We start from the raw sequence: 11,124 nt of genomic DNA, 5'->3' as shown, positions 1-11,124 counted from the left end.
CTACCCCTTGTCCTTCACAGCCCAGGTTATAGGCACAGCACTGGACAGAAGAGGTAGTCTTTTTTTTTTTTTAAAGATTTTTTTATTTATTTGAGAGAGAGAGAGAATGAGAGATAGAAAGCGGGAGAGGGAAGAGGGTCAGAGGGAGAAGCAGACTCCCCGCTGAGCAGGGAGCCCGATGTGGGACTCGATCCCGGGGCTCCAGGATCATGACCTGAGCCGAAGGCAGTCGCTTAACCAACTGAGCCACCCAGGCGCCCAGAAGAGGTGGTCATTTATGTGCTGAACAAAAACATGTTGATTGCTGGGGTCTCAGCCGGCGACAAGATAAGCACAGCCTTCACAGAACTCACAGATGCCAAACTCAGGAACATTTATGAAGTAGTTACAGGGTATATAGTTCATTCTAAGAGACGCATAACAAGACTTTTTTTCCCCACACACATCAGACAGGTAATGTGCTGAGGAGGTAACAAGGTTTGGGAGAGACACATCTCACAACAGCATGAATGCTCAGTCATCACGCTCATGGTCCACAAAAGGATCAAGACCTCTGATTTAGGTGGGGGGACTACTTTCCCAAGGAAGGATTCCATAATCCCAATAACCACTACTTTAATCGTCAGTACTGTTTGCCCAGCCTTGTGCAGTGCTCTTGCATTTTGTGCTCTTGCGTTTTCTTAATTCAACAGCTCCAAGAGCCAGATAACTATGACTAAGTATCCCCATTTTGCAAAAGAGTAAACGTGGAGTTTAAGGGACTTTTTTTTTTTTTAAATAAAGACTTTATTTGTGAGAGACAGAGAGAGCACAAGCAGGGGGAGCGGCAGGCAGAGGGAAAAGCAGCCTCCCCATGAAGCAAGGAGCCCGATGGGGGACTCGATCCCAGGACCCTGGGATCATGACCCAAGCCAAAGGCAGACGCTTCACCGACGGAGCCACCCAGGCATCCCTTGAGCCACCCAGGCATCCCTAAGGGACTCTTTGGAAGATGTATAGGTGGCAGTTGGCCGGGCCTAGATTTAATCTAAACTGCCTGTTCTCCAGAGTTTGCGTAATTAAACCAGCATTCTTTTCAAAGCAAGAGTGCAAAGGCCCTGGGGCCCTTGAGCGGTAAGCCAGGGGAGATTGGGGGCCGGAACAGAGGGCTCTGGTAGACTGAGGTCAGAGTTCGCTTGTCATCCCAGAGCAATGGGAAGACAGCAGGTTGTGGCAGAGGGCCGATAGGAACCACTCTTGGAAAATGCTTCTGGCTGCTGCCTGGGGAGTGTAACAGGAGAGGGTCAGGAGTGGGAGCCTCAGGTCAGGGAGGAGGTTGCTGCACAGGTGCGGGCCAGGAATGATGGGGGACTCTGGGCTGAGGGCCACAGGAGTGGGGATGTGAGTTGGTCCTATTTGGGACATACTTAGGAAATGGAGTAGGATTTGCTGACAGTTCAGACGAGAGGAGCAGAAGCGGGAGAGTTGAGAGTAACACGGGGTTTCTGGGAGGATGGAGAGGCAGCCATGAGACAGGCCGTATGGTCATCACCGGACTTTGCGGAGGGTAAGGGGTCAAGCACTGAGTATGGAACTCAGGAATTTGGCACGGGACGCGGGCATGACAGGGAGCCCGGGCCGAGCCGGCCCTACGCCGGCGCTCTCCCAGCCAGCCCATCCCCCAGCACATCGATCGCCCGCGGGCGTTAGGACCTCAGGGCCGTCCTCCGCCCGCAAGGAGCTAGTTGAGGCCCGCATGCGTGCTGCGGCAGCCGGGACTGTCGTGGCGCAGGGGGTGGGCCGGGATCCGGTCACGTGCGCTCCCCGGGGGCGCTCTGGTCACGTGACCGCGGCGGGCGTCAGCTGACGCGAGAGGGTTTGAAGCGGCGCCGCGAGGGAGCGAGGCCGCTGCAGCCGCGGCGGGCGCCCGGACCCCGGCTGCCCGGCCGCGTCCGGCGGCGTCCGGCGCTCCCCGCCCCGGCATGGCGGCCCCCGTGGGCCGGCGGGGCTCAGGTGAGGGCGCGCGCGGCCCCGCGGGACCCCGAACGCGAGCGGCGGGCGGGCGGCCAGCTCCCCGGACCTGGGGCGGCGGAGCTCCCGGTTTCCTTTGCCTAAACTCTGGTGCTGACCTCTCAGCGTCCCGGTGGGGGAGATGGGGACAGATGGCTCCGAGAACCTGGGCGGCAGGTGGGCGCCCGCTCCTCCGACCTTGGAGTTGGCGGGACTCCTGTGTGCTCTTCCTGGACCCAGGTTCTGCTCAGAGTTCCCAAACTCAGGCAGCGGGTGGGCCGCCAGCTTCTCCAACCTAGGTCCTGGAGGTGTCCGGGGTTTGCGTTCTGAGCGTAGTTCCGATTGCTCAGCGTTGCTGGAACTCAGTGGGCACCGGCTTCTCCAACCCTCACGTGCAACTCCCAGGATTCCCTTCCCCAATTCTTTTTTTTTTTTAACTTTTTTTTTTTTAAGATTTTATTTATTTATTTGAGAGAGAGAGAAAGAGAGAGAAAGCACATGGGGGGGGAGGGTCAGAGGGAGAAGCAGACTCCCTGCCAAGCAGGGAGCCCGATGCAGGACTCGATCCCGGGACTCCAGGATCATGACGTGAGCCGAAGGCAGTCGCTTAACCAACTGAGCCACCCAGGCGCCCTTCCCTTCCCCAATTCTTGAGGCAATGCTCAGCTTCTCTAAACTCAGATAGAGGGCTGCGGGGCCGGGGGGAGTTACCTCCTTGAACCCAGGCGCCTAACTTGATCTCATGAGTCCAAACCTGTGGAAGCTCAGTTTTCTTGAACTCAAGCGGTGGAAACCCAGCCTCCAGTCTCTTCAGCCTCTGCTTCTCATGGGGGAGCCTGGAGGAAGACCCTTTGTGTTGGTCTCTCCTTCTTGAGCTAGCTGGAGATACCTGAAACCTGTCCCTGCTGGTGGCATCTGGGGTGGGTTAACTGGGATCCCAGCTAGGGAGGCGGGCCTGCCCTCTGGTTCCCATCCAACTATCTTGTAAACAACCACAACAGCATCCAAGCTCCAGAGGACAGGCCAGGAGCTGACCCTCCCAGCAGGACAGGTTCTGACAGTGCTCACATTCGTCCTGGCAGCTGTGTCAGGCAGGCGCGGGCCAGGCCCTGGAAAGAAGCAGGGTTCTCTGGTGGGGGTGTGTCAGGGACGCTTCTGGGCTGCTGTGACCAGCTGGGACCCCAGCAGTTGATGAAACCTTGGACCTTTCTCTTCGGTGGTTCAGGAGTGAAGAGAATAAGTAGTGTTAAGAATAAACCCTATTTTCTAAAGAATTACCAAGACTTGGAGGCTGAACTGAGGCTTTTATCTGCTTTATCCCGCTTCATTCAGAGAACACCTTTCAGAATTTCAACCTCAGGGTAGATTTTTTTTTTAAGATTTTATTTATTTATTTATTTTTTAAAAAGATTTTATTTATTTATTTGAGAGAGAGAGAATGAGAGCACGAGAGGGAAGAGGGTCAGAGGGAGAAGCAGACTCCCTGCTAAGCAGGGAGCCCGATGCGGGACTCGATCCCGGGACTCCAGGATCATGACCTGAGCCGAAGGCAGTCCATTAACCAACTGAGCCACCCAGGCGCCCCAAGATTTTATTTTTAAGTACTCTCTACACCCAAGGTGGGGCTCAAGATCAAGAGTTGCATGCCTTTCCCACTCAACCAGCCAGGCGCCCCGTCTGGGTAGACTTTTTATTTCCACTTTTCAAATGAGAAGATGGAGGCTTTGAAAGATGACCAGGATCCCCCCAACTGGGAAGGGGAGGGGGGAGGTCTGGGATTTGGGTCTAGGGCTGTGAGAGTTCCAGAAGCTGGTGCCCTTCGTGAAGATGCTATATTAGCTCATGAACTAACATACGGGCAGGGTGGTAATAACACCCATTGGTGTGCAGTGAGTCTTCAGCAAATATGTTCTGTTATTGTTACTGTTGTTGTCGATCTCCCCTTCTCTGGGCCTGGGGCTTGTGAGGGTGTCAACTGGATGGGCCAGGTCATGATGAGTGGAAAAATCCTTCTTCGGGTGTTTGACCAGAAAAAAACTGGAATGTAGCTGAGCTCCATGCTCATACCTGGAGGCTGGAGTTGAGATGAGCTCTCGAGCCTTGAGTGCCCTGTGGGAAGCCAGTGGAAGCAATTCATTCTCTTCCCAAAATCCACAAATGGAACAATGATGGAATGTTCTGACATTCTTAACCACAAACCAGCCCCTGTGATAAATGTTTTGTAAGCATCAAATCCTCAGCTTCCTGGTGAGAGGTGTTTTTGCCCTGTTCTGCAGATGAGAACGCTGAGGCTCAGGGCGGAGTGCCCTGCCCAAGCCAGTGAGAAGCAGGGTCAGGAATCAGCTCAGGCCCTTTTGAGCCCCAAATCCAAATATGTAACCTCTGATAGGACTGCTATATATAATCCACAAAATGTTGCAGATTTTTGGGGGGTTTTCTTAGATCTCTCAGAGTTCTTTGGCTGGTGCCTGGGACCTGTTTCCCCTGAGGGCAGGTGGGTCTGCCTGGGCCTGGTCCCCACCACCCTCCCCCATTCCTGCAGAGACCGAGCGGCTCCTAACCCCCAGTCCTGGGTATGGCACCCAGGCTGGGGCTTCCCCGGTCCCTCCGGAAGAGGAGGACCTCCGCCGCCGGCTCAAGTACTTCTTCATGAGTCCCTGTGACAAATTTCGGGCCAAAGGCCGCAAGCCCTTCAAGCTGATGCTGCAAGTCGTGAAGATCTTAGTGGTCACCGTGCAGGTAAGTCCTGCAGGGGCTCCAGCAGAACACCACCTGTGGCCGCTGCTGTGTCTGGAGTCGGAGCCTAGTCCAAACCCTGCAGCAACATAGGAACAGTGGCAATGGCTGTAATCAGTCAGGAAGCCCTCTAAGATCCGTGGTGGGAACAGCTCCTTGTAACTTCACAGATGCCCTTTGAGGTCCTGGCAACTGCTATTGCCACCATTTTATAGATGAGGCAGCTGAGGCTCAGAGAGGTGAAGGGACTTGTCCAAAGTCAAACAGCAACCAAGCATGGGGAGCTGGCGCTTGAACCCAGGCAGTCTGATGCCATGTTCACCCTCAAAGAGAACTGACCAAGTGGCTGAGCAGACAGTTGCTGCCCCCCCCATCTCAGGCCCTGTGGTGGGCCTTGGGGACCCCAAGATGAATCAGAGCCCGCTCCTGCCCTAAGGAGCCTCTGGTCTCACGCTGTAATTCAGGGTATATTAGGATACTTTGGATTTCCTTTCGGTAAAAGGGCCCAACAGTGGTGCTTACCCTGTAGGTTTGGGTTTAGCACAGAACCTAGCACCTGGTAAACATCTAATGAACACTAGCCTCTGTTGTCATGAGATACATGAGCACCCGCTGTGTGCTGCTCACCGGGGACTTATGGTGGGCATTCCTCGTGCCCCGCATTGTCAACTCTCCCCCCGCCGCCCCAGCTCATCCTGTTTGGGCTCAGCAACCAGCTGGCAGTGACATTCCGGGAGGAGAACACCATTGCCTTCCGGCACCTCTTTCTGCTGGGCTACTCGGATGGGGCAGATGACACCTTCGCGGCCTACACACGGGAACAGCTCTACCAGGCCATCTTCCATGCTGTAGACCAGGTGCGGGCAACCAGGGGCAGGCAGGCAAGTGGGCAGGCGGGCAGGCAGGGGAGAGTGCGCAGGGCTGACGGACCCTCCCCTTCTCTGCCCACAGTACCTGATGCTCCCTGATGTGTCGCTAGGCCGGTATGCCTACGTGCGGGGCGGGGGTGGCCCCTGGGCCAACGGCTCGGCCCTGGCCCTCTGCCAGCAGTACTACCACCGAGGCCACGTGGACCCAGCCAACGACACCTTTGACATTGATCCCATGGTTGTCACTGGTGAGTAGGCAGGGCAGGGCATAACTGTTGGTAGCGCCGGCTGCTGGAATTAAAATCCCAGTTCTGCTTCCCATTCATCTGGCAGATAGGGTTGTCCTGATTGTTAATAATTTGATGTTTGCAGTGTCTTTGGTAGAATGCTTGGTGTGCAGAAAAATGCAAGTGTTTTTTTTTTTTTAAAGATTTTATTTATTTATTTGACAGAGAGAGACAGCACAAGCAGGGGGAGTGGCAGGCAGAGGGAGAGGGAGAAGCAGGCTTCCCACCGAGCAGGGGGCCCGACGCGGGGCTCAATCCCAGGACCCTGGGATCATGACCTGAGCCGAAGGCAGCCGCTTAACGGACTGAGCCACCCAGGCGCCCCAAGTGTTGTGTTTTAATATCATTAATTCACTAAGCATTTGGGGGCCCACTGAGCGCCAGGCCCTCGGGCCTGTGTAGGGAGTAAGACGAACTGGGCCCTCTCCAGGGGAGACAGTGGGGAACAGATGACAAATGTTAAGTTCATAGTAGGACGTGAAGGAGGGAAGGGGGCTGCCGGGGACTCCGGGGAGACCTTCCTGTGCCTCTCCCGCCCCCAGTGTCCCTTCCCTGACTCCCTGTCCTCAGACTGCATCCAGGTGGACCCCCCTGAGAGACCCCTTGTGCCCCCCAGTGATGATCTCTCCCTCTCGGACGGCAGCGCCAGTTACAAGAACCTCACGCTGAAATTCCACAAGTACTGCCTGATGGAGGGGCCTCCAGGGCTGGGCTGAGGGTTGGGGGAGGCAGGATGCCAGGCATCCTTGGCCACCCCCACCGGCGGGGACAGAGAAAGACCATGCTGATGCCTGTGTGTGAGCACTTCCTCTGCAAGCTGCAGAGTTAACGTGGGGCAGGAGCGCTGCGGTGCGGGGCGGGAGGCGGCAGGAGGGCCCAGCAGAGCCCCTCTCCCTCACTGAAGCTTCCCTCCCAGGCTGATCAACGTCACCATCCACTTCCAGCTGAAGACCATCAATCTCCAGAGCCTGATCAACAATGAAATTCCAGACTGCTACACCTTCAGTGTCCTGGTAAGCCCAGTGTCCAGGACAAGGGTGGCAGGTGCTCCAGTGATAAGGGTTGCCCACAGGGCTCCTGAGCTCCGGGGCTGGGGACCCTTGGCCAAGGGCAGCTTAGGGGTGATAAGGGAGTTGGGGCCAGACAGACCATTCATCATGCAGGTCTGGGAGCCTAGGTCTGCCAAGGTTTACTCTGACCTCTCCTGCCCTGCCATACCCTTGCAGATCACTTTTGACAATAAGGCGCACAGTGGGCGTATCCCAATCAGCCTGGAGACCCAGGCCCACATCCAGGAGTGTAAGCACCCCAGCGTCTTCAGGCATGGTGAGCCCCCAACCCCCAGACCCGTGGTAGCAGGGGCCCTGACCTGCCCGGGGATCCCCCAAGCCCCAGACCAGCATGGACGCAGTTCCTGACTCATCCAGGTAACCTGTAAGCCCCCTGAGTAGCCACCACCAGTCCTGCAGCGCCCTAGGCCTGGGCCTAGCTCCATCCCTAGTCTCCCAAGGCCCCAAGCCACCCCTGGCCCTACCCAAGGCCTCTCCCCACAGGAGACAACAGCTTCCGGCTCCTGTTCGATGTGGTCGTGATCCTTACCTGCTCCTTCTCTTTCCTGCTGTGTGCCCGCTCACTGCTGCGTGGCTTTCTGCTGCAGAACGTGAGAGCTGCCTCCAGGGGCGCGCATGCGTGCCTGAGCCAGCCTTGCCTGGCTCGGGGGGGCCATAAGGGCCGGGGAGAGAGGGTCCCTTGCCCGGGCCAGCCCTCACCCCACCTGCCTCCTGCAGGAGTTTGTTGGGTTCATGTGGCGGCAGCGGGGACGGGTCATCAGCCTCTGGGATCGGCTGGAATTTGTCAATGGCTGGTACATCCTGCTGGTCACCAGCGATGTGCTCACCATCTCGGGCACCATCATGAAGATTGGCATTGAAGCCAAGGTGGGTCCTGCCCAGGGCCCTGTTGACTCGTTCCAGGCCCTGGTCCCTTATACCACCCCCCCGGCATACCCCTCCCATACCTGCCTGGGGCCACAGCCCCCGGGAAGAGCCGGGCCAGGTGGGGTTGACACTGTTGCTGTCCCTAGAACCTGGCAAGCTACGACGTCTGCAGCATTCTCCTGGGCACCTCCACGTTGCTCGTCTGGGTCGGCGTCATCCGCTACCTGACCTTCTTCCATAAGTACAATGTAAGTTTCGAATGTGCAGGCTGGACCTTCCAGGTGGTGGCCGTATGCTCCCCACTTCTCACTTTCTTCCCCCGTATAAATTCATACAGCTGTAGCCATCATCAGCCTCTATAGATGGCCTGTCATGAGTCCCTTCCCCATACCTGCCCACCCCAGATGTACCCAGTCTGGCCATGGGGTATCCTCAGGCCCCCTGCCCCCCCCCCAACCCGCCCCCTTCTAAACTACCTCCAGCTTCTGTGGCCACTCTGGTGTGACTTTAGCCAGGCCCTGCCTGCCTAAAGGCCAACCTAGGTTGTGGCCACATTCGCAAGGCCAACCTAGGTTGTGGCCATACCCTCATCGAGGCCTCCCCATCTGCCTGCCACAGATTCTCATTGCCACACTGCGGGTGGCCCTGCCCAGCGTTATGCGTTTCTGCTGTTGTGTGGCTGTCATCTACTTGGGCTATTGCTTCTGTGGCTGGATCGTGTTGGGCCCCTACCATGTGAAGGTAGGGGCTGTCCAGGGCGTGGTGCTCATGACCCACAGTCAAGGGGTTCCTGTCTCCCCTCTCCAAGCCCACTGCTCAACCCTCTGACCCCTGGTCTATTGATTGTTGATCTGGGCACCCTGAACAGCCCACCTTGACCCCTGGTACCTTACCAGGAAGTCTCCAGCAGTTCTGCCCATTGTTCCCTCTGACCCCCCGTGAACCCACCCCATCCCCAGCCCCCAGTTGCACCCACGGTCCTTCTGACCCCACAACCCCACTGCCCTGCTGGCAGTTTCGCTCGCTGTCCATGGTGTCGGAGTGCCTGTTCTCGCTCATCAACGGGGACGACATGTTCGTGACGTTTGCTGCAATGCAGGCTCAGCAGGGCCGAAGCAGCCTCGTCTGGCTGTTCTCCCAGCTCTACCTCTACTCCTTCATCAGCCTCTTCATCTACATGGTGCTGAGCCTGTTCATCGCGCTCATCACTGGAGCCTACGACACCATCAAGGTCAGCGCCGGCCCGCATGCCCTCCCCCAGCCTGTCTCCACGGGGGGCCAACCCTCATGTACACAGAGCCCTGAACCTTGGGCTCCAGGTCCCTTGGAGTTGGCCCCAGCAGGGTCTCAGGGGATGTGGTGCAGGGTGAGGAGGGAAGGACCTGGGGAAAGAAGGTGGGAGACTCTGAGAAGCCGGAAGAGAGGTGGCTGGGGGTGGGGGGAGGTGTGCTGATCACAGCTGCCACATTCTTGGTTTTATCAGGGTGGGGCTCTGGCCCGGTAAGGTTCCTGTGTCTGCTTTTACCAACAGGGAACCAGGCTGTAGAGTTTTAGTGACTTCCCTGAGGTCAGCTACTAAGTGGTAGAACCGGGCTCAGCCCGGGACTGTGTGATTCTGGAAGCCCTGATCCTAACCCTCCCATCCTGTAGGGTGGCCTGGGTGGGAGCTCTTTGGGTCCAGGGAATGGTGGTGGTTCTGCAGGCTGCAGGGGTCAGTGGAGAATGGTTGGAGTAGAATGTGAGAGTGGCCAATTCTTTTAGCAGATGTGTCTGAGGGTCCTGTGCTGGGTAGCTAGGAAACATGGTATATACAGGCTATCCCATAGCAGTAGGCAAGGTGGATGATCCATGAACAGTAGTGGGATGACCAACTGGTGAGAGGGATGAAGGTTACAAAAGGATCCCTTGCTTTAGACTCGTATTGGGGTGAGTCCAGGAAAGTTCCTAGAATGTGCTAATACTGGTCCTAGCCGCATGTACCTACTTAAATTTTGACTTTAGTTGAAATGAAATACAATTCCACATTCAGTTCCTCACTCACACCACCTGTCAAGTGCCCAAAGGCTAATGTGGCTATTGACTACCAGATTGGACAGCACAGATAGCAGACCTCCTTTCCATCGTCTCAGAAACTTCTGGATCGACAAGAGGGGAGTTCAAGAGAGAGCACCAGGGAGAAGGAACAGCCAAAGCAAAGGCCCAGTAGCCAGAAAGGACTTGGGGATGAGATGATGGCTTCTTTACCAGTTTGGGAGGGATGAAGGTTCTGCCGAAAGCCAGAGTTCTGCTGGGGATGGATGCAGGGGCTCATCCCCCACTCCCAAGCATGGATACAGTCATCCCACAGATACACTCCTGTCACTCGGGCCCAAGGAGCCCCCTGGGTCTTGCTCTAGCACCTAGATGTCACACGTGTGTCTCAGCCTTGGATATACAAGCCCAGACCTTGCTCCCGCCGTGTGCACCCACTCAGTAGATGGGCCCATCTGGGCACCCAGCTTGTGTCAGGTATGGCTCCGGGTGCTGGAGCAGCTGCAGAGGGCACCAGCTGACCAAGATGCGGGACGTGCACATACTCAGGGGCCAAGCAGTGTCTCCCGGGGAAACAAACCCCGAGGATTGATAGGTGGAGGGGACCTCAAGTGCAAAGGGGTGGTGGGGCTGGGGAGCTTGGCTGGTCGCTGAGTCACAGGGAGGAGATCGCGCTGGCTGGCTGGCGAGGAGGTGGTGGGGAGGGCAGACCTCAAAGGGGCCACCCCGCATTTCTCCCCAGCACCCAGGCGGTGCTGGCGCAGAGGAGAGCGAGCTCCAGGCCTACATTGCTCAGTGCCGGGACAGCCCCACCTCTGGCAAGTTCCGCCGCGGGAGCGGCTCGGCCTGCAGCCTCCTCTGCTGCTGCGGCAGGTTCGAGCTGGGGACTGGGGGCTGGGGACAGGGAACGTCCCCGAGGGAACTGCTGCCTTCCGCCCCGGCTGACAGGCTGCTTGCTACTGCCTCTCCTCCAGGGACGCCTCGGAGGAGCATTCGCTGCTGGTGAATTGAGTTGGACCCGCCACTGCTACAGGACATTAGCCCTCAGACTGCGGAGACTCACGCTTATTTATTTTTAGGGTTTTTGCTTTTAAGGACCGGTTCCCTGCCGCGCCCTAAGGACCTGGCCCAGTCGGGTCGGACACGGGTGGGACAGGGGTGGGGTGGGTGTTAAATAAACGGGAAAATAAACTTGTTCTCGTTTCTAGCGGGAGGGGCATTCCCTGCGCCAGTCGGTTTCGGCCCCTTTAAGGCGTCGTCCAACAGCGTGGCGGG

General features: G+C 57.1%; 1 protein-coding gene and 1 non-coding gene across 3 annotated transcripts; one reads left to right on the top strand and one right to left on the bottom strand.

The window, feature by feature from the left end:
- Positions 1-443: 443 nt before the first annotated feature.
- LOC113919127 lies at positions 444-545 on the bottom strand. Its single transcript, XR_003518854.1, has one exon. It is a non-coding gene; the product is annotated as a small nucleolar RNA U13 (small nucleolar RNA).
- A 1,293-nt stretch (positions 546-1,838) lies between these two features.
- On the top strand, positions 1,839-11,051 carry MCOLN1 (mucolipin 1). Of its 2 annotated transcripts, none has more exons than XM_027583012.2 (14): positions 1,839-1,992; positions 4,532-4,728; positions 5,415-5,582; positions 5,677-5,842; positions 6,452-6,560; positions 6,798-6,894; positions 7,108-7,207; positions 7,435-7,541; positions 7,669-7,818; positions 7,965-8,066; positions 8,437-8,559; positions 8,983-9,049; positions 10,592-10,722; positions 10,824-11,051. In XM_027583012.2, exons 1-14 carry the CDS (start codon positions 1,962-1,964, stop codon positions 10,926-10,928), a joined length of 1,653 nt encoding a protein of 550 aa, XP_027438813.1. In that variant the 5' UTR covers positions 1,839-1,961; the 3' UTR covers positions 10,929-11,051. The 2 variants fall into 2 exon arrangements, with proteins under 2 accessions (XP_027438813.1, XP_027438812.1); XM_027583011.2 differs by having other exon boundaries at positions 8,834-9,049; positions 10,824-11,007.
- Positions 11,052-11,124: the final 73 nt, after the last annotated feature.

Source organism: Zalophus californianus, chromosome 1, assembly GCF_009762305.2.
Source record: "Zalophus californianus isolate mZalCal1 chromosome 1, mZalCal1.pri.v2, whole genome shotgun sequence".
In the NCBI taxonomy this organism is placed as follows: Eukaryota; Metazoa; Chordata; class Mammalia; order Carnivora; family Otariidae; genus Zalophus; species Zalophus californianus.
This window is presented reverse-complemented; position numbering and strand designations above follow the sequence as displayed.

Excerpts from the sequence above, each read along its gene's own strand:
- MCOLN1 (XM_027583011.2), top strand. The coding sequence starts at position 1,962 with ATGGCGGCCCCCGTGGGCCGGCGGGGCTCAG. Across the intron at positions 6,895-7,107 it reads GCTACACCTTCAGTGTCCTG|ATCACTTTTGACAATAAGGC; the intron begins GTAAGCCCAGTG and ends ATACCCTTGCAG. Across the intron at positions 9,050-10,591 it reads GAGCCTACGACACCATCAAG|CACCCAGGCGGTGCTGGCGC; the intron begins GTCAGCGCCGGC and ends ATTTCTCCCCAG.